The following is a 24,348-nucleotide window of genomic DNA, read 5'->3' on the forward strand; positions in this document are numbered from 1 at the left end:
TTCTACAAAAGGTTCCCAAGTTGCAACCTCTCCCACGTATATCATGGTGCCACGAGACAAACACTCGCTCCATGATTATTCGCAAGAAGGTCTAACTTGAGTGTAGTATCGCGTGACGACTAAAATTTGAGGCGACGCTCGGTTTAGCCACCGCACTACATCTTAGAAAAGGTCATGGATGGGTTCGGTTATCTATGGTCCATAGCGTCATAGAACAATTGGAAGCAAAGTGCCTAAACGCGACAAACACGCGCCGACAACATCACTCCCAAAATGCCTCAGCTATGTGGGATTGATCGCATAACCCAATACACGAGGCAACCCTCGGATTGAATTGTCGATTATATCCCTCCTAATCCTAAGTTCACTCAGCCCGGGTGTAGGACTTTAATATTCTCACCCCCACACATTTGCAAAAAAAAATTAAACAAGTAAGCAAGTATAGCAAAAATAAGTAAAGAGCAAGCGTAAGAAATAAAGACTAGGCGTAACTTTCAAATCTCCCCAGTGAAGTCGCCAGCTGTTTTATCTTGGTTTTCGGGTGTCAAGCATTGATTAAGCTTGGACCTTTTTAACCTTTGATATCTCCATTTTTTCTTGGGAAGGGCAAAATGAGGAAAAAAACCCTTGAGAAACGAGGTTCGGGAGTTGTTTTCGTTATAGGAAGGTGTTAGGCACCCATAACGACTATAGTATCCTATAGGAACCGTCTTTTCTTTCTACACCTAACACTTTACTTTTATATGCGATTCATTGAAAACGTTATTTACACTTAAAGGTTTGCTAGGTTAAGAATTGGAGGGAGAAGAATGTGTTTGGATTTTTGTTTTATTTGATTTGGAGGAGTATTGGCTCCTTGCCTACGTACCCTTTTAAGGGATCAAAACCAATCGTAGTTCATTTCCAAAAAAGGGTTTTTGTTTTCATTGGTTGAATTTTAATTTTGAAAATGGATTTTTGAAGAAAGGGGAGGAGAGGCCTCGAGGGCATAAGGCTTTGGAAAATGTGAGGTATAATTAGTTATTTTGCGAAAAAAGGTCTAAGTATGATTAAAATTCATTGAAGTTTTCGTTTAAGAAAATAAAGAGAAAAGGGAGGAGTTTGGACTCCTTTTTTTTTGAGAAAAGATTTTCAAGTGAGATTGTTCATATTTTTTTGAAAGTGAATTTTCGCCTAAGTTTCCAATTCCTAAGCATACATCTAAAACATACATCCCCTAAGCATACATCTAAAGCATACACGTGATGTGTGTGCATGTGTCGGTGAGTGTCGGTGCATATAGGTATTGTCCATTGTCCTTTTACATCATTGGCCTAGATACACACTACTATCCTTACAAGGACTTAATCTTGCACCAAAAAAATGAACCGTAAAGAAATAAGGTGCGAGAAATTAAGGTATAGAAAAGGGTGGGGTATGAGATGTTTATGTGACACATGAAACATGGAAAAAGGGTAAGTAGCACATGATATAATAACAAGAGATAAAGCAAGTAAGATCACTATAACAAAAGTAAGAAAATCATCATAAAACCAAGCAAGAACAAAGTGAAAGATATACCTAAAGATCATACCACAAAATGCCAAGTTCACATGACTTATAATCCTCATAATCCAATACATTTTCAAAGGCATACATTCAGGTTTTTCAAAGAGGATAGAAGAAATGTGTCATAATAAGCATTTTTAGGAAGACATTGGACACATCTTTCATTTATTATTCACAAACAAAACTTGTAAAACAAGTAATTAATCACAACATATTCACATACAGTAAGACACACCAAAACAGTAGTAATCTCATCACAAATTCACACGTTACAAGTCACAAACATATATCAAGGATTGGACTCAAGATTATGCAAATTTTCACAAAATTTTAACATGAAACTTCACAAATAGGCAAGGAAAATATCACATCATTTTTTATCAATTTTTCTAGTACAAAATTACCACAAAAAGGTCACAAAATTAACAAGAAACACTCATGAATTTTTGTAGAATTTTTAAAAGATTTTTAAGCATGGCAGGGGGTGTAAACAGCAGGAAACAGGGTGCAAATAGCAAAAAAACAGAGACAACAACGAAATCCAGTACAAGATCAAGCCCATGCCCAAATATAATGGATCCGGATCACAGGGAACGCTCTCAGCCATTGGATTGATCCGGATCCTCTTTGACCTAGATCTGATGGTTTAGGATGGAGAAGAGATGAACCAGAGGTGAACCGGACCGGTTCAGGCGTCTATATAAGCATATAGACGCCGGTCCAATTCATTTCCTCTTCTTTCTTCTCTCTCTACACTAAACCTAGTGAGAGAAGCTCTCACTTCTCTCTAAAATTGACCGTCGGAGATGGATCGGAGAAGATGACCAGAGAAAGTTCCGGTAAGGCGGTTCGCCGGTGGCGCCACCGTACCGGAATCTTTCCGAACTCTTTTTCAAAATCTTTTTACATGATTCTTCTCGTTTCTTTCTCCTCTTTGCGGTTTTGAAGTTACTTTTGTGAAATTGTGACTAAAATGGAGTAGATCGGTGTTTGAAACTTACGGTTTTCAAGAAATTTTTTAGGTTTTGAATCTTTCCGAAAACGTTTTCCATAAATCACCGATCTATTTCGATCTAACTTCGTTGATGCTTTAAAAAGGAAACTGAGAAGGTTTACGCGTTTACCTGTGATCTGTTTCGGAGATTCGAAGGAGAAGACGAAAGAAAACCTCTTGAATCTTCTTTGATCTTCTGGTGAACACCTTGTTGTTGTTGCAAACCGAAAATAAATTGGTGAACGCGTTCCTCTTCTTCTCCAGTTCGATTCAAATTCAATCCCTCTTCTTCTCTGTCGTACCAAATCCTTCGTGATCGCGTTGGATTCGTCACAGTTTGTGATGGATTTACGCTGGAATTGCAAAGGTACCGATTCAATGATGAAGATTCTTCATAGAATCTTTGAGAATTTTTATAAATCTGAACCGGTTTGATGAAATAGTTATTGAATTGAGTTTGTTTGTGATGGAATTGATGCGAATTTGTGATGAATTGGCGTTGAATTGAGTTCTGGAAAGTTAGGGTTTATGGTTTGGGGATGAAGTTCTTCATGAACTTCATCATGTTCTTGATGAATTCTAGAGATTTGTTGAATTTTGATCCTTGAGATCAGAGAGAGAAAGTTGGGAAGTATTTGTTGTGATGTGGCGTGGAATGGATTCTCTCTCTCGCATTGTGCATTAACTGTTCCCCTTTTATAGGCTGACACTTGGCTCTGCGAGCCAATCAGGACTTGACACCTGGCTTCGGCCTGAGCTTGGACTTAAGAAGGACTTTCCTGCAAAAATATGAACTACAAGGACCATCTTGCAAATAACGAAAATTTTAAAGGACTGGAGTGTAATTAAGCAGCAAAGGACCAAAAACAAATTTTAAAACTTAAGGACTGAATATATAAAAATAAAGATGAAACTAAACTGAATTAAAATTGGTAACATGAAAAAAAGTAAAGTGAAACAAAATTTTTAAAATCAATTAAAAGGACTAAAAAATGAACCAATTACAAAAAATGAGGTACTTTAAAGTAACCTCTCTGCCAAAATTTTGGGTGAAATGACCAAAATGCCCCTAGGGACTAAATTGACTCAAAATGACTCAAGTGCAATTTTTAAAAAGGTTTTTTAACATGGAATTAAAGCAAGAATTCATAAAAACAAATTGAAAAGACTCAGAGACAATTTACAGGGACTAAAATGAGTTTGAATGCAGGAAATGACTAAAATACCCTTTTTCAAATTTTTTTGCGAATAATATTGAAAAAGAAGTGCAGTTAATCAGAGACAATTGGGAATGCAAGAAAACCTTTTGGATGGTCTGAAATGCAGGAAAACACAGACAAAATCATATTTGAAAATATTTTCAAACACAGACAGTAGAGACATGCAAATACAGCAGAGTAGAATATCAGAGTAAACAGTAGCAGATTGGCAATCTTTCAAAGGTCAGAGACACATATCAGGGATAAAAGACATTTTGAACACGTATTTTTAGGTCCAAAATTAGGGTATGACACATGGCGGTTCGAGGATGGATATATGCTATGGTACGGACAGGTGTCTCACCCTCAGATTTTACCACCTATTCCGGGATTTCCTCCGAGGCCAGCAAATGAAGAGTAGATCATTGCACACCAGCAGCAGTAGCACTTGGAGAGAGACTCGCCTGATACCTATGATATGGTTAGTGGCGTTGTTTGCCAGGCTGATGAGTACTTGGGTTAGGAGGGATGAGCAATGACCAGTTGTATACGGCCTTACGCCGTGTTAGGGAGCAGTTGGCACCTGTATTGACCAGGAGGCTTCAGACTTCAGAGGCCGAGGAGGCAGCAACAGCAGCAGGAGCAGGATTTTAGGACTAACTTTTAGGAGTTTTTAGTACTGATGTTGTTTTTAGTTTTCGTGACATTTCTTGGTTTATTGTTAATTTCATTACATTGTTTACTTTCGTTGGGATATGTTATTTTCTTTGAATGGTTAAAATGTTGGTTAAATTAAGTTTGTGAATTTGCGCCAATTTGATTTGTGATTTGAAACATTGTGTGTTTAGACGTAATTATGTGTAGAAAAACATTTAAGAGGAATACTAGCAACACTCACTTTTGAACACTCTCTTTAGCACTTACTCTTTTATTGGATGGAATCCATGTATGTCCCACCACTTTGTGTAGACTCTATTTCCAAAGTGTAGACTTACAATGATTTAAACCAATAAGAGAGTGAGTATTAGAGAGCGTGTTCAAAAAAGAGTGTTGCTAACACTACTCAACATTTAAACGTGTTGTGTTATGTGTTTTAAACACATAACAGGTTCAGAAAATAAAGCTTCTGTCAATGCAGAGGCATCAGGGCGCATTGGCAGTTAACTGTCGAGGAATTATAAGATTCGGCGACAACTAAGTGCCGAGGGAAAAGAAGCCGAGGGCAGTTAATTGCCGAAGGGTATTTTGGTCTTTTATTAGTGTTTTTTTTAGCCTTCTTTAAGGTGTGAACAACAATTTTCGATTTACAAATGGTTGGCCTGGGCCCGTTTGATTGAGTACACTGAAGAGGTAAGAAACAAAAAAAAGCAAATGTATAAAGATATTTGAGAACTTTGTCAAATATAAAAATTCTAAAATTAAGACACTGTAATTGTTGAAGTTTCACATCAAATTAAAAAAGTCCATGTGCAAACTAACATTATATAATAGGAAGAATGCCATGCATGTTATATATTCCCACAACTTAACTAACCGCACTGCATTGTACCATACAATCAAAATTTTAAATTTAATTGTATTGATTAAAGATGATGCTTATGTTGAGCATTTCAATCCACAAATATAAATCAACACGAAGATTTATTACTTCATTTCCTCTCATTGTATAAAGGCAAAGGATAAATTTACTACTTGTTGGTACTTATTTCAAAAGGTGAAGAGAAGTTATTACAATGCTTCTTTTGTTGCTGTAGTCAACCTGCATTGACTATACAGATCACAGGCCACAACACCAACAGCCAGTTGTATAGATTTGGATCTGTGTTTTGGAACCAAACTGCCAACAATGGCAACAATAACAAACAATTTTCTGATAGTGATTTTCTGTTTACATAGGGCCAAATCAATGAGATAAAGTCCTTGCATTGTTAATGTAAAGACTAAAATACACAGTTAAAAGTAACTTACGGGTGGCAATGGATTAGTTCGGCAAAGAGTTGCAAGTGCAACCAAACCGGAAATCCTTTCCATCCTTTTAAAAGGATGTGTCCATGTTCCAGTAGAGAACGCTCTTTGGAGACCATTTGTACAATTTAATGAAATTGATGGTGCAGCGATAAATGAATAGTTTGTCTCGTTGGATGTTAATATAAAACTGTGAATAGTTTATCTCATTAGATGTTAGTATAAAATTGCTTTAAACTGCTCAACCAATGCACCTAAAATGTTAACTACAGCACAAGAGTCCGGAATGGAAGTTAAAACTTAGTTGCTTTGTAAAAATAATTAAGGACACTTGTACAATAATCAAATAGAAACTAAATTAACTGAGACGGTAAAAATAGTGCAAATTTTAGAGAACATGGTCCCTACAAATTCTATCAATCCTTCAAAATAGAAACAGATATAATATATAATCATCAAAAAATGTTTGTTTCCATTCATAACCTATAAAAGAAAGGAAAAACTTAAAAAACTAACTTCGGAAAAAGGAAACTAGCCAGTCTTCAATACAAGGTCTTCCAACATAATTTTGAGCTCCTTCAGATGATCTTCGAGAACATCTACTTCACTCTGCTGGTTATTCCTATCAAGCAAATTTGTAGCCACAGTAATTGCATCGTTGATCTTTTTAACTTTTTCAGATGATAGCTTTAACACAAAATCCTTATTCTTTAGAGCATTCCTCAACTTGTAAATGCAGCGATCTAATTCATTCATTACCTTAGACTTCCTTAGAAATTTTTCATCTTCAGCATGGTACTCTCTAGCTTCTTGAATCATTTTTTTAATTTCTTCTCTGGATAACCTTTCTTTGTCGTTGGTAATCATGATCTCATTCATGTTTCCAGTGGATCTTTCCATAGCAGAAACATTAAGTATACCATTTTCGTCGATAGCAAAACATACATCCAAAGGATGGCCACGAAGAGTACCTGGAAGGCAAGAAAGAATAAAAGAACCTAGCAGATTGTTGTCCGCGACTCTTGCTCTCTCACCCTCGTAGACATTAATAGAGACACTGCAATGGTTATCTCTAGCAGTAACATATGCTTTTGTCTTCTTCACAGGTACAGAAGTATTCCTAGGAATTACAACATTCATGGTGTCTCCATTCACTGAAATACCAAGTGACAAAGGGGTTACATCACGCAGAACCAAGTTCGGAACATTCTTAATGCCTTCACTCAACACAGCCGCCTGGACAGCTGCCCCATAAGCAACAGCCTCATCAGGATTGATGCTCTTGCACAAATCCTTCCCATTGAAAAAATTACGCAATAGTTCCTGCACTTTGGGAATCCTAGAAGAGCCACCGACAAGAACAATATCATCTACACTACTCTTGTCCATCTTTGAGTCAGTAAGACAACTCTCAACAGTCTGTATGCACTCGTTAAAAAGGTCCATATTGATTTCCTCAAACTTAACACGAGTAATGGATGAAGAAAAGTCAATGCCCTGAAATAAATTATCTATGTCCACACATGTGAGAAACTTGAAGGAAAGTGTCCTTTTAGCCTTTTCACACGCAGTTCTCAACTGTCTCAAGGCCCTTGGATTCCCAGTAATATCCACATTGTTTTTCCTCTTAATTTCGTCTGCAAAATAGTGTAGCAGTCTATTATCAAAGTCCTCTCCTCCGACGTGAGTGTTTCCAGCAGTGGCTATAACTTCAAAGACATCACCTTTAATTGTGAGGAGAGACACATCAAAAGTCCCACCACCAAGATCAAAGACTAAAATGTTCCTGTTGGTATAATTAGCTCTCTTGTCAATCCCATAGGCAATAGCAGCAGCGGTGGGTTCATTGATTATTCTCATAACATTAAGACCAGCAATGGCACCAGCATCCATGGTGGCTTTTCGTTGTGCATCATTGAAATAAGCAGGCACAGTGACAACTGCATTTTTAACCGGTGATTCCAAATATGCCTCTGCAATCGCCCTCATATTTGTGAGGACAATAGATGAAACTTCCTCGGCACAAAGGAGTTTCTCCTGACCCTTAAACTTAACGCTGATCATGGGTTTGTCATTAACACCCGAAATAACCTTGAATGGCCACGACAGTATATCTTTTTGAACAATGGGGTCACTAAATTTCCTACCAATAAGCCTTTTGGCATCTGGGAAAAAATATAATATATTAGAAGTAAAAAATTCCAATGATTCATCTGTCCTGCTACCATAATCGTAAGCATTAAAATAAATAAATGTCTGCAGCCGTGAAGCCGTAGTCTAACTTACGGCATTCTGGTTTTAAATGCCACTAGTTAATTAGTTAAGGCCGCCATGGTTTTAAATCGCGGTTGCGGTCATTGTGGCTGCTGCGACACACATTGCTGTTGTTGTGGCCCGAAATAATTTTAAATTTTCACAAACTATACAAACTAACACCTCCATAGTAATACACTATTTATCCACGATAGTAGAGTCCCATTCACTCTCTAAATACTGATTGGGAGGTGCTAAAATTACACACTTGAGAGACTGTTAAAGGAATGTTTTTTCATTATAACTATAGCAATTTGAAATTTAGGTTCCGAAATTTTAATTTTTGGTGAGAAAATTTGAACAAACATGGCCGATATCGTCTAACACAGTTACCCTGCGGTCTTATAAGTGATTGACGATCACAACACAATTGCGGTCCGATGCAGTTATTGCTAATTGAAAACCACGGCAACAACCGCATTTGACTGCGATTTTCAAGGATATAAAGAATCACAATGCAACCAGCAAATAAAACCATTGTTGTCGAAATCCCGACTTAAATTCTAACATCCAGGATTTTACAACTTTATTCGCCTTCAACGACTCAAAATCCATTGCAGAATCCCAAAACAGGCAAATCTTATTAAAATCGCACAAAATCGTGAAATCCATACAAAATCGGGATTTTGTCCATTTTTTTAATCATTTACATATAAGTATTTTGTGGACTTTAAACTGATTCATTATTTTGTGGACTTTAAACTGATTCATTTATGACTATAGACAATATATATTATGTATTTATTGCGATTCTACGATTTTCGATTTTGCTCTTCCCTTTGGACCTGAAGCAAAATCCCGATTTTGACAACCTTGACTAGAACCACTAGCTTAGTCATAATTTAAAATCATGGAGAATAAAAATAGAAATTTACCAAAAATGGTGTTTTGTGGGTTGATGGAAGCTTGATCCTTAGCAGCACCACCGACCAACCTTTGACCATCAGTAAAAGCAACAAAAGAAGGTGTGGTTCTGTTGCCTTCATCGTTATGGATGATCTCAACTCGATTTTGTTGCTCTGACCAAACAGCGACACATGAGTAGGTTGTTCCAAGGTCTATTCCAATAGCATGTCCATCGTATTTTCTCGCCATGTTCGTTCAAGTAAACAAATAAAACTTGAAAGAAAAACAAAAGTTGTCGTTCTCTCTCAAATATGTTTAGGTAAAGCCTTTTAGGGTTTCTTATAGTTTTCTACTCGCACACTCCGGAGGAAACCCTTTCAACAATAGGAAAAAAAAAAAAAACACAAGTATTTTTATTTTTATTGTACTTGAACCCGTTATCTTAATGTTTAATACAAGTAGTTTTATGTTAATAGTAAATAATGTTAAAATTGACTCAAAATTTGATGGACGAAGAAGATTGTTGTTAAAAATATAAAAGATATGTTTCAAATATATTTTGCGCTTCCAGAAGATTGTTGCTAAAAATATACTAGTATATTTACCCGGCGTCATGAAATAAAATTATACAATTGTCATATTAGTAAAATAAAAATCTTCTCGTCATGAAATAAAATATAAATGTATTGTCTAATTAATGATTTTTGTTTGATTAGTAATTTCTTGTCAAAGTGAAAATGTGTGGTATAATATTTTTATCTTAAAAAAATAGAAGGAATAAGTCTAAGATGTGTCAATTCAGTGGTAAAAGTTTGACTTTGTAAATTCAAGAGATGTTGTCCAAATCTCACATGAAACGGTTGTAAAATCACACTTATTAATAAAAAAAATTAGGAATAAATTCTACATAATTTCAATTATTTTTTAATAATGCATTTTTTTGTATAAAGAAATTGTTTTACACATTTATATTTTCAAATATTTGCAAATATCTTTATATCCACTGATACTCATTTAGCAGGTATTCATGTAAATGTGAAAATAACATAAACATCATTTTAATCAAATAAAGAGAGATAATGTAACGCCCAATTTGAAAGTGTCTAGAATATTCAAATGTGCACTAAAACTGATATTGGATACATTAATTATACAATACAGAAACGACATCAAGTCGAGAGTTTAGATACAACGACATTCAAAGTCTTATGTTGCATTACTACACACATAGTTTGCCGAACGAAGTCTAACTACAAGGTTCATAATACACATCTCATAATATAACATATGCATCAACTAGTCCAACACCGAGTTGGTTCCACGCAAACACGATCAATCCAAAGCTTTTTCTTTACATTTTCCATGAGAGACTTGAGAACCTGAACAAATAAGGAGAGGGATGAGACATAATGTCTCAGTGAATTCTACCTATCCCTAGGCTAGTGACAACCTTGGGGAAAATCTATGGTTATCACGTGTCTACTTTACAACCTGACGGTTGATTATACGTGTGTGGTCATGCTTCCTTGAACGGTCGTGCATATTAGGTCCGTCATAGGTTTTTTCCATATCTTGTTACAGGTCTTTCTATCACTACACGTGTCATGGAGGTTAAGGGGAAACTAAAACCGCTATGCCAAGATACGCTCTACGCATTCGAGGCCTAATCACAGCATAATCATGACACGATTTTAAACCGGACGAATAGGGGAAACCTAATATCGTCATCGGCATAACTACCTTTATTTATTCTACTACATAAACTAGAACGTATCTAACGTCGTCTCATAACCAATTATAATTAAGTTAGGTGTTACCGTTGAACAATAACAATATCTGAGTTAATTTTACGGAGAGCCCCGGGGTGGAGTAAACCCGAGCACAATCCCTTCTAACCGTTGGAAAACCTATCTAAGGTATAACCATCGGAACTGCTGCAGTGACGTGCGGGCCCTTTACAGCTAATCCCGTTTCACCTAATGGAAACCCCTTGAGACCAACCTAGTGTTGATCACGAGGGACACAACATCCACATCTTGTTTAAACTTTCTAGTGAATATGATATCTAATCCTTCACAACTTAGCATAAATAAATTCATGCTTAACTATCTATTTCTTGACAAGCTTAAGTTATGTCGAGGCTCTATGTTCATTCCCTTACTTGATGTATACACTACTAGAAAAATCATGAACACCGACGGATTTTAGAGATGGATTTTGTTCTGTCTCTATTAGAGACGGAATTAGAGATGGAATATAATTGGCTGAGACGGAAGTTGAGATTTTACCTTTAGAGACAGAATTTAGAGACGGTTCTTTCCGTCAGTAACATTTTCCGTCTCTAAATCCGTCTCTGACAAATATAATTTATTATTTTATAATTTAAACTCAGGTAAAAATGCCCAGAGACTGAATTAATCCGTCTCTAAAAAAATTATAATTTAAAATAAATTAGTCTCGTAGGCTCCCAAAATGAAGCGTTCACTACACCAAATTAAACAATCGTTCAGGCATAAACATTTGACAATCTCTCTAGAAAAATAGCCTCTGCCTTCTCTTTAGAAAAAATCGTTTTCCTCTCCCTCCGTCCAAACAAGCCGTACGAGGCTAGCAAGATGTAGACGTTTTTGGGTGGTGCACGCGCCTGTTGCGGCTGCACCACCTTCATCCACCTCCTAAGAGGGTCACGCCGCCGCGTCGATTCCGGTGCTGTGGTGGTTTCTTCTTCTACTCTTGGTTCTTTTCCTTGATTGTTTCAATGTTTCCGATCCGGTCCCGTTTTAATTTGTCCCGATCTGTTCCAGATCTGACTGTTACGCCGTACACGGCTGTCTGCTACGCCGTTCACAGCGGTCTGCTATGCCGGAGACCTCTCTCTGTTTCTGTTCACGTTTTTTGGTGGTGGTGGGGTGGTTGTGGTGGTGGTGTTACTGTTCACGGGTTATGATGGGGTGGTGGTGCGGTTCACGGTTGTGGTGTTGTTTATGGATTTTGAGGTGGTCACTGAGTTTGGGTGTTGATGGGGTGGTGGTTCAGTTGGAGTTTTGTGTGGTGGTGGTGATGAAATGGTGGATTGCAGGTGGTGAGAGAGGGTACCGTCAGCGGGAACAACGAAGATGGTGGTTGCAAGGTGGTTGACGAAGAAACAGGAACTTGAATCATCAAAGAAGAAGAGATCTGAAATAAGGGAACTCAGTTGAGCCAAAAGAGTATGCTAAAGAATACGATGGGGTTATTAAAAATTTAATAAGTTATTTTAATTTAATTAAACCATTTATTTGTTTACTTATTTACTCATTTTACTTAATCTGTGTTAAACAAAAGGAGTTGATTAAGTCTGTGTTAAACAAAAGGAGTTGATTAGGTTGAAGTGTGAAGCTAAACTTAGGGTGGATTTTATGTTGACCCTGAAGCTATAACTTGCTACCCGATCGTAAATCTAGTACTTCTCTCATATGTCATGCTTTACTATATAAGTTAAATACTTGCTTCACTTTCAAGAAAACATTTAAAAGCCTATGCCTTGGAGTCTTGTTATGAGGGGTTTATTTTTGTAAAAAGGCTGTATATGAAAAACGGCTCGAAGGATGACAAAAACGGCTCGAAGGATGACAAAAAGGGCCTGATGGCGAATTTTTTTAAAGGGAGGTAGGATGTAATATCCCGCCCGTCAGCATCGATATATTACCCGTGATCGTGCCAGAGGAAATAATTCATGGAAAGTAGGTTAATGGTTAATATTTTATGAGATGTCAGCTTTTTATGAGTTAAGTATCAGAGTCGGATTTAACGCGCTTGAAGCAAGGGCAATTTGGTAACTTCACGGAAAAGGATATTTATGTGGTTTAGGCACCAAAATATCTTATTTTCCCTTATCCTTTCTCTCTCTTATGTTGGAAGACTTTCTCCTCCTTCCCTCTTCTCTCTATCGATCTCTCCCTCTCCTTCCTCCTCACCAACTCATCAAACCTTCTTCCTCAAAGATTATGCTCAAGAGTTTGGGAACTTGGTTTAAGCTTGTTTTTTTTTCAATTCTTCTCCTCTCTAGAATGGATTCAAAGTTAGGGTTTGATGGGTGTTGAATGAAGGTCATGTTGGGAAGCTTGAGCTTGTACAAGTTATGGTCTCAACAAGATTAAGGAAGCTTTATGAAGTTGGATTGATAAGCTAAGGCTGAAGTTGGATTGGAGGCTTAGAGAGATTCTAGAATTTAAAGGTGAGTGTTTCATTAATTTTGAATTTGATGCTGATTATGGAATTAATTGTGAGTGATAAGCTATTTATGCTGAATTTTATGGAATTTGGATGAAAAATTCGTATGGACTATTTTTGGTATATTTGTGATGGTTCTGGCTGTGTAACCAGGAACTGAGTAACTACTGGATTTTAAGATTCAACATTAAATTTCCTTCAATTCGGACACAAACTTTGTATGATTCGGATTTGAAACGAGTTCGAAAAACATGTTTAAAGATTGATATTTTTTGCTGGATTCTGGCTACGGATTTTTGGAACAGGGCTTCACTAAAGTGGTAAGAACTTTCTCCCTGTAACTCTGAATTGAGTGGTTGTTATTGCTATGGATAGCTAACGAAATTCCCTACAGTTTAGACACAAGAATTATTAAATTCTATTAATTATAGTAGGATAAAAGCTACCTGTAAGTTTGAGGAAAGTTTCAGTCTTGTTTCTGTACCAATGCCCACTCTTTTGTTAAACTGTACTAATTGGATGGTTAAACCTCAAAACAAAAATTATATTTGGAATCAAGACACCCTAATCTTTCCAACGAGTGGTGGTTTTCTCAAAACCGATATCGTTTGGTATTTTAATTAAATTGTTTAAGTTAAGGCATTGATGCTGGATATTGCAGGGTGGACCCTACGGGTTTAGCATAAGTGAGCCATATTGAATGGACAAGGACTGAAGCGGAGGTTTGAATATAAGGCTTCTAAGAGTAAGAGAAGAGGGTTGAAGGGAAAGCAATGGTAGGAGCTTTGAGTTGTGGCAAAAGATATTGAAAGAATCCAGAATTCTTATGGTGAGTTCCATAGATAGAATACCCACCTATGGGATCATGTGATTTAACTTGTAATGTAAGAATGAATTCTAGGGTTTTATCTAGTGTTATGTTGCCCTTTCCATTGTTATGGTTTCTATACTTGTGTATGCGTGCTACAAGACTGTTTTTCAGGTTTTCTATGATAACTAGAGATGCCATATGCCTTGGGACACTTAGTGATGATGATTTTTGGCTTAAAACATCAATTATGCAGGTGCTGTTCTGCACCAACTCGCCACGGCGAGTATGGAGCTCGCCAAAGCGAGCAAGAAGGCAGGAAGGGGTGTTTGCTCACCCCCAAGCTCGCCACTGCGAGTGCAAGGCGAGTGAATGAGGGCTGCTGCCCTGTTCGCTCGTCTCGCCTTTTGTCGTGCTCTTGTTCGGCTTTCACTTACGTAAACTTTTATAAATGTAAACCCTTCATAACTAATCCCCAAGGCATAGGTTTTTCAAGTAAAACTCTTGTAAGGTGAAGCAAGCATTTAACAAGGTAGTAAAGCATAACATACGAGAGAATCATGTCATGAATCGGGTAGCAAGTTATTCATTAAGCAAGGGAAAACTAGAGCCTCGACATAGTTGTTGAGAACTAGCATGTTAGCAAGAATCCCTAGAATGATAAGACGCATAACATGTTGTCTTCGCGCATGATTAAGAATGAACAAGTAAGACTTTACCATTAATCGGATCGATCAAGGTTCCGAGGTAAACATATAAGCATGAATACGTTAATCCTATACGAACGGCAAGACTATGATTAATATATTGTAGGTGGCATGTCTCTTGCTATCCACGCCAGGGGGATACAAGGGGTTCTCATTGTGAGAACGATTCAAGCCGTAAGGGACCCGCATGTCACCGAGTAAGCAAGACGTAGGTGCACTACTACAAAAATGAGCTTATATAGCGCTTTTTTTTTGCTTTAGATAGCGCTTTTGAAGCGCTACTGTAAATGGCGCTGGTAAAAGTTATATAGCGCTTTTTTTATGTATAAAGCGCTAGCTAAAGCATGGTTTATATAGCGCTTTATGTCAAAAAGCGCTAGCAAAGGGTCTCCTTAGATAGCGCTTTCAAAAAAAACGCCATCTAAGACAGGTTTAAAGACATCGTTTTTGTTTTAAAAGCGCTATGTAACATTATGTTTAGATAACGCTTTATAAAGGAAAAAAAGCGCTAAGAGAAGCATTTATTTATTTATTTTTGTCAATTTTTTTTTCCTTTACAGATAGTGTTTTTTTTTATCAATTTAAAGTAAAATATATATAAAGTCAGAAATTTAAAGGGAAATATATATAATTTTGGCACATTATAATTGGGACTATTATTTATCAAATAAAACTTAACCATATCATAAAAAATGTATGTATATAAAGCATAAAAGTCAGAAATGTATAGCCTATAATATGGTAACATAGATATCTCTAGGAGTTACAACTAATTAGTTAAAATAAACATCAAAATCTTCTATGGTATCATGAAGTCTTCATCTATCTTCTTGATCTTCTCAACATTTTTATCAAAAACAAGCAGACAAATCATGATTCATTTCCAAATTTCGTTCACTCTCCTACACTTGAATCCTCCACCTGAATATATACCAGAAAACACCATTAAGCAATAATACTATATTATATTAAAGATAAATTCAAAGTACTACTGATCATGCGTACAAATTAAAGCACATATTTAAATCACACATCTTCAAATAGCACATCTTTATATAACACATCTTTAAATCACACATCTTCAAATAGCACATCTTTATATAACACATCTTTAAATAATACATCTTCAATTATTTTATTATTTACACATTGTCAAATAATTTATCTTTGCTCATCATTTAATATCTCATAATTTCAATTTATCATTAAAAATATATTGACACACTCACCATCACTCGACACTAAACTCATCTCAAACGCATTTAAAAATGGTAGAAATAATTTCAAATATAGCTATTTTATACATAAATCACTTTGAAAACTGAATATATTATTATAAACTAACATTATAATAATTTTCCATTGATCGTTATATATACACACAACTATTTCAAAAGAACACAATCATAAATATACACTATGCCTAAACTTTGACACAAGATAGCTACATGTTGCATATAATTATCAAAAGGAACAATCATGAAATTGCAAGGAAAGTGGTGAAACTGTAGCAACTCACGAAACTAATAAAACAAGAGCTAATGAATTAGAAACAAAGGCACTGAACCAATAATTATACAAGGCTAACAAGTAGAAAATTAGTTCCTATCCAAAGTAAGGTGTACGCAGAACATGATCCATTAATGTAAAGGCATCGTTAAATTCGAGAAAACTAGAAAGCATCGATAAACAATTATCAATTAAATCAAAAATATAATTCCAATTAGCATTGATAAATAATTACAATTAGCATCGATAAACAATTATCAATTAGCAATTTAGCATCGGTAATTAATAATGGTCATCGCGGATCTATATATCATGCCACAAAATAGAATTCCAATTCCAAACAAAGCAAAAGAAAGAAAATAAGGAGATGCCCATGAATTCAGAGTTAATAATATACTAAAACCACAACAATAAACTACAGTACTAATTTAACATGAATTATCATAAAAAAAAATGGAAAACATAAACCCTTCACTACCCACACCTTATGGTGAATAGAGACTCCCCCCATACCTCTAGTTTGCAAAAGTGATGAATTCCTACGGTGAAATCTCTCTCTAGATTCTTCGCGCTATTCCTCGTTGTCTCTTCTCTCCATAACCCTAGTTTTTCTTTTGCCGCTTTGTTTCTCTTCCTCGGTAACTCTTCTTCTCAAATTCTCTTCTCTATTTATAAACTTTAATTGAGTTTGTTATCAATCTTTTTAAATTACTATATGTCCTCTAAGTTTGTTACTAATCTTTTCAAATTACTATCTGCACCTCTCGAAATAGTTACTATTATTTCTGAAATTACACCGTCTTGCTATTCACACTCCCCTCTACTTAACTCATTAAAGCACTACTCATCTCATTAACTACATCTCTTTTCTACCCAAATTTACTAATCCCCCGTTAGAACTCTAATTTCTTATTCTCTCTAAAAAACTCTATTTTCTTTCTAAATATTGACTACTACACTTCTATTCAATTATTAAGAGTGTATGAGGTATTTTAATTTTTTTTTCGAGGATATGCTTTATTTATGGAAAAGTAGGATTTAGTGGGATCTGGAAATTTTGATTTGTTTTTTTAGATTTGTTTTTTTAGTTTGGATTTTTTTTTGGAAAAAGTTTGGATTTATTTTTTTGGAAAAGTTTGGATTTAGTTTGTTATATATTTGATTTGTTTTTTTAGTTTGGATTTGTTTTTTGGAAAAAGTTTGAATTTGTTTTTTTTGAAAAAGTTTGGATTTAGTTTGTTATATATATAATATATATATGATAAAAATATTAAAAAAAAGGTGTGCTTTTTTTTTATTAAAAAAAAGATGTGCTTTGTTACGGCAATCCATTTTTCATTAAAATTCAAAAAAAAAATTGAAATATGCTATGCAGGGGATCGAACAGGGGACCTGTTAGTTAATGTACATTAAATCACTTTATAAAATGGCGCTTTTTTTAACCTATAAGCGCTATCTTTCTCAAGCATACAGTAGCGCTTTTTTTAACTTATAAGCGCTATTTAAGGTTGATTTATATATAGCGCTTTTCATAAAAAGCGCCATATACGATTAATCATGTTTTTTATTTAAATATCTATTATTTTTATTTAACCTATACTGACGCTTTCAATACAAAGCGCTATATATACTTAAAAGGATAGATAGTGCTTTTTCAAAAAAGCACTAGCTAAGACCTTCGTGTTTTAATTTATAGTGCTTTAGTGTTAAAAGCGCTATTTATGAGGCGCTATATTTTCCCAATTTTGTAGTAGTGGTGTTCGTGTCTCTTGTTATCCACGTCAGGGGGATACGGGAGGTTCTCGACTCAAGGGGAACAGTTCAAGCCGTAAGGGACCCACACGACATCGAGGGAGTCCGATGTACGTACATCGGTCATGTATGGGATTGATCTCGGGGTTACTCCACCCGGGGCTCTCCGTAAAATGAATCAAGATAATGACTGTTTGTTCAACGCTAACCTAATGAATGAACTTATGCACGATCATGTATGTTATGTTTATGAATATGTTCATGATTATGTAAGAGTGATTACATGTAAGACTAAGTTAAGAGAAAAAGCAATAGATGCTATAAGACAAGTACAAGTCATGAATAGAACAAGTAATGAACATGATACCGAAGACGATCTTAGGTTTCCCCTAATCGTCCGGTATAGGTTCGTGTCATGATTATGTTATGCTTAGGCCTCGATACGTAGAGCGTATTCTTGGCAATGCGGTTTTAGTTTCCCCTCGACCGCCATGACACGTATAGGAAGTGAAGCCTATAACAAGTAAGATGAACCTATGACGGGTCTAGCATGCACTATCGTCTAGGAAGCATGACCACACACGTATAATCAACCGTTAGGTTGTATTGTAGACACGTGGTGACCGTAGGTTTCCCCTGAGGTTACCTATAGCCTAGGATTTAGGGGAACTCACTGAGACATTATGTCTCATCCCAATCCTTATTTGTTTCAGATAAACAGGTTGGACGTCAAGCTAGTAGCGGAATGGATATTTCAGCCAGTGCTCGTTCGTACCCGCTACGGAATGATTATGGATTTCAAGGATGCATTTGTTATATTTTAGACAAGATATGTTGTTTTGTTTTTGTACGAACGCGTATTGTTGTATAATGTATTCATTTGAAATTTTTAGGTTGTAAATTTTAATGTATCCAATACTAAAGATAACGCACGTGCTAAACTTTCTAGATACGTTTAGTATGAGTGTTACATATTGTGACTCTAATGATCATATAAAACTTGTAAAACAGTCACAGGACAAGTATTTGCAAATATAGCAAGCATGACATGAAAAGGGGTATTAAATCTCTATGTAAAAACCCTAAGAAATTATGTTTCTCTTACAAGCATAAACCCATAATTCCCATGGTTGGATTCTAACTAGGAACTCACCTTAAGTTGTTGAAATTAAGCTCAAGCTCTCAAGATCTTTACACCAAAACTTAAGTAAACAAAACCCTAGCCAAGGAAACAAGTTAGAGGATGTTGCTTCAAGTTCTCTATGTTTCTTCCATCCAAAGCTATTCAATCTTTCAAAGATGATTGCTAGAAGATGATTACACTAAAAGAAGATGGATTGGAGTGAGTATGGGAACCGATTTCTAGTGAGAGAAGAGAGCAAAAGTCTTTGCCAAAACCTAGAGAGAGAAAGGTTGAAGAATAATGGATATTTTTGGACTTAAAGTCCTTAAATACCCTCTATGCGTGCAATTCCAAAAATGCCCCTACTCTTAGTCGTGCGCATTTTATCGTTATTAGGTATTACATCACTACATATTAAGCGCGATATTACAGATAACTACTACGTATACCCGTGGACATCCATTATCATCTCCAGTAACAGTATAGTAACAACAACAGTAAAATAATCATATTAATAATTATATTAAAAAATAATAATAAACTAACATTTCAATTAAAAATAATAATCTCAAAGTATAAATACTATAAGTTAAGAAAAATCCCAAATAAATAGAATGACGAAGAGTGTTGGGGAAAAAGAAAGCAAGATAAAATAATAGTATTTTGTTTGTGGATAAAATAATAACATATATTACATCATGAATAAAACAGATAAAAAAGTGTGAGAATAATTTAATTGGTTAGTTTCCATGGAAAAAATATAAGTGGTTAGATATTTATAGAGAAAATATAGGTGGTTGTTCCATAGAAATATAAAAATTTAACGAAATAAATGATGTTAAAATAAATTTAGAAAATAATAAAAAAACAAATAAAATATTTGGACGATAAAATCAAAGTAGATGTGGATTATTTGTTGAGAACTTGAGATGTCTATGCTAGATAGAGAAATGAGTTTAGTAAAAAAAAATATATATAAAAGTTAATATGAAAGTAAACGTGCACAAGAACAATTGTCAAAAACTCATAGGAAGGTACTTCTATTGCATCAAATAGACCCAGAGTGAGATAATAGTATATGAACATCGTAAACTTATTTTTAGAAAATGTAAATGAAATATATGACTCGTTTGTTATAGATTAAAAAAAGGATTTTTACTTTCAATAATGTAGAGATTATTTTTTAGTAACTTTATGAAAAAACATAATCAATTTTGTGTTATTTATCCTAATAACAATCACTTTCTTTAAAAACAATTTAATTTGTTTGGATACAACCAAATAAAATTGATTTTTTTAAAAAGTTATACAAATGGCTCCTTAGAGTTTGTTTGTTACTGATTAGAGTAAAAAATAATTTTAATATTCAATAATTTATAGATTTTTTTGACATTTTATAAAAAATTCAGAATCTATTTTGTGTTTGTTTATAGTAGTAGAATTGTTTTTTATAAGAAAAATTAGTTTGCTTAATACAATTATATAAAAGTAGTTTTTTTGTTACAAAAACACTTCAGTTTTTTGAAAGTTATCTTCTCTCGCATCTAAATAGGATTTTTTGTTACAATACACACAAAATGATAAAAATATGTCTCAAATGGTTAGGATGAGACAAAATTATGTTTATTTGCTGGTCATTAACTTTCATAAACATAAATAGAGAATAAAAGATAGAGAATAAAAAAAATTGAGCATAAAAGAAAAAAAAAATAGAGAAAAAAGATAGACTATTGATTGATATTATTGATGGTTAGACAATTTTAAAATATAGTGAGTAGTTTGTTGAGATATTTATGCGACATATAAATATAAATTAAAAACTTAAATAAAATATTTAGTTGATAAGATCAAGGTAATATATGAAGTTTGTTGAGATATTTATGCCAGAGAAAATATTAGTTTTAAAAAATAGAAAAATAAAAATAATATTGATAATAAACGTGGATAAAAAACCTTATTTTATATATACTATTGATTGATAATTATTTAAAAATGCAAACGACTGTGATTGGTTTGTTATTTAGACGACTGTGATTGGTTTGTTATTTAGAAACGACTATGTGTTCCGATAAACAATTGGGTTCACGGTGTCCGCTATAATGGCATGCACCAATTATGAATGGATGCCAATACCTATTGCTATAATGGCACGCACCAATTATGAATGTCCGCTATATTGGGTTCACGCACAAAACAACATAAAAGATCAACATAAGCAAAAATACCTATTGCTAAACTACGGAACTGGTGAAATAATAATAATAATAATAATAATAATAATAATAATAATAATAATAATAATAAAAATAATAATAAAACAAAATAGGAATGGATGCCACAAACACAATTATGAATTATGAATAAGAATGGAGAGAAGAGCGGTCCTGATGAATCGAAAGAAAAAAATAATAGTATATGTGTTTGTTCAAGGACCTGAAACAGAATCAATAGTATAGGCGTTAGTTCAAGGACCTGAAACTCATAAGTGTTTGTAATGGATGCCAAAAACAATAGTTCAAGGACCTGAAGAAAAAAAAACAATTAGTAAACTCACTTGTAGGTGTTAGTTTCATATTACATTATATATATAAAAATAAAAATCTAAGCATAAGTAGAAGAAAAAATAGTATAGGTGTTTGTCAAACCTGAAGAAAGAAAAAGTTTAGATGAAAAGAAGTTGGAGTTTCGGTTTCTGCTCAAAATATGTGATTATGGTGATTAACAAAATCTCATTTATTTATAGTTAAAAAAAAAAAAACCGAAGCCTTTTTTCCTCAATGAAAAAACTATTTGAATAATATGGTGCTAAAATATTAGATAGTAACTAATTGAAACTTCTTTTCCAGCAAAAAAAAAAAGAAAAAAAAAGGAAGATTTAATGGATAGTATTGAAAGTATTATATATAGTTTGTTTATACATTTTGGTTACATAAATTATTAGAAATTAAATAAAATATTTAGTGGATAAGATCAAAAATTTGTTGAGATATTTATGTCAAATAAAATATAGAAAAAATAATAAAAATATTGAGAATAAACGTGGAAGTGACACGTGGTATAAAAAACTTTACTTTATATATATACTATTGATTAATTGATGTGAATATATGATTAACCAAAATTCATTTATTTATAGTTAACATTTGCATTAGAAAATGGTGCTAAAAGATAACATTATATGGAAACTAATTGAATGATACAGTGCTAATAGATTACGTAGTAACTAATTAAAGTTTCTTTTCCTAAAAAAAAAAAAAACCAATTGGAGCCTTTTAATCATAAAATAAGATCATATATGGAAACTTTGTTGAAAGTATTATATGTAGTTTGTTAAGATATTTCTACTACATAAAATATTTGAAATTCAATAAAAATTTAAATAAAATATAGAGTGGATAAGATCAAAAATTTGTTGAGATATTTATCCAAATAAAATATTAGTTATAAAAAATAGAAAAAATAATAAAAATATTAAGAATGAAGGTGGAAGTGACACGTGTCATAAAAAACCTTACTTTATATATATATATATATATATATATATATATTGATTGATACTATTGATATTGATTTATGGATAATAAATATATTTTTGTACCGTATGAAGGAAGATTTGATGCAAATATATTTTTAAAAGGAATATTTGATGTAAATATGTTTTGCGCTGAAGGAGAAAAAAAAGAGGAAACGTACTTTAGCGTGATATTCGTTCCAAATTTACGAATTATATTTCTCTATAAATACGGGTCCTGTATTGTATGAAATATGGAGAGAGTAGAAAAAACAAGGATTAGAACCCAACATTAAAACTAGGGTATGAAGAGAATTCTCTTAAAAACAAACACCAAGGTTGAGATTGAATCACCATTGATTTACGTTGGAGAAACACTATTAGGATCGAGTCTCTTCAGGGTTAGAGATTCAATACTTTTGGTAGAATTAGGTTTGAAGACTAATCCTTGTAACCGTTTTGGAATCTTTTGTAAAGTTACTCATCATTACTGTGCAACGGAGAGCTGCTCTCTCCCCGAGAGTAGGTCTGTATTGGACAGAACTAAGTATACAAATTCTTGTGTTCTTTTTCTATCCTCTCTCTCTGTTTTAACTTTTGTTTGTGTCCTCCCCCCCCCCCCCCCCCCCCTCTCTCTCTCTCTCTCTCTCTCTCTCTCTCTCTCTGTTTTAACTTTTGTTTGTGTTTATAACTGTACTCATTCACATTGATATTGGTCGCTTGATTAATTTGCTCCACACATCAAGTTTTTTATTGGTGTGATTTTTAATAAATTCACAGCAAATGTAATACACTCAATATTATGGAGATGGAGACAACTAAATTTCAACATCTTTTGTTCTTTCATAAAGTTCAAATTGAAGCTCATCTTCTATCTTGCTTTCATCATCCCATAGCTCATCATATTGCACTTCCATCTCATAACTACTATCATATGCCATGCAATCTTGTAGTGCGCAAATCATATGCACTATCCACTTAACAAAAACACACAACCAACCAAATTACTCATAAAGAAAGAATGATAAAAAGTGAAATAAAAACTCTCAAATCAACAAAATTAGAATTAACCTATGTAATATGAAATGAAATGATCGAAAAGAATAAAGTAATGGCAAAGGGATGCTTAGCAATAAGGATTCGAGACATTTAGCTAATTATGATCTTAGCTTAAAGTTATGATAGCCTTTGTGGTTCCAAAAAGTTGTTCTTTTTGCATATAGATAGCTCTAGATTATTTACTGAAATTTGTACATTGTTTGAAAAAAATGCCAAGAATTAGTATATTTGTCAAGAAAAAATAAAGTGATTCATTCTTGAAACATTTGTTCTTAATAGAAAAGTAGTGACTAAAGGTTGTTGGTGCTAACATGAATCAATTGTAAAAGTAAATACTATAGCTATGAGTCTGTAAGAGGACGAACTTCAAAATTCCAATCCCCAATATCTCTTTTCTACTGGAAACTCATCTAAGGAAATATTTAATATACAACAATAAATAGTTAATTCCTTTCAAAAAAACTAATGAAGAAATGATCCCTCTAAAAGAGTAAAATCAATGTCGCTAGTCCTAGAATCATTTAGTTGTATTGAAAATAAAAGCATTCAAAATTCTCAAAATGAAACTTCATGAAAGCAAGAATAAGACTTACTCAACACCTTCTCCAATCTTTACAGGATTACAATCCTTAAAATCAACCAGTTGAGAGAATAAGTAGAGCATATTCTAGCTCGTCAAATGCATCGCATACTAAAGTATTTCCACAGGGTCCAACCTTATCTTCTTTTGACAACTCTCTAAATATCCACGATGCATTTAGAAAGTGAAACAGAGAAAGTGAAACAAATTAAAAAGTTTTCC

The 24,348-nt window shown here is 33.9% G+C and overlaps 1 protein-coding gene across 1 annotated transcript; it reads right to left on the bottom strand.

Moving 5' to 3' along the window:
* Positions 1 to 6,210: 6,210 nt before the first annotated feature.
* Positions 6,211 to 9,115, bottom strand: LOC146905170 (heat shock 70 kDa protein 4-like). The gene is made up of 2 exons (XM_085726418.1): positions 8,895 to 9,115; positions 6,211 to 7,871 (listed from the first exon to the last, which is right to left on the bottom strand). The coding sequence occupies exons 1-2, from the start codon at positions 9,112 to 9,114 to the stop codon at positions 6,238 to 6,240; spliced, it is 1,854 nt and encodes a 617-aa protein (XP_085582544.1). The 5' UTR covers position 9,115; the 3' UTR covers positions 6,211 to 6,237.
* Between the last annotated feature and the right edge of the window lie 15,233 nt (positions 9,116 to 24,348).

This window comes from Medicago sativa, chromosome 7 (assembly GCF_051527215.1).
Source record: "Medicago sativa cultivar Bolivia chromosome 7, Bolivia_mono, whole genome shotgun sequence".
In the NCBI taxonomy this organism is placed as follows: domain Eukaryota; kingdom Viridiplantae; phylum Streptophyta; class Magnoliopsida; order Fabales; family Fabaceae; genus Medicago; species Medicago sativa.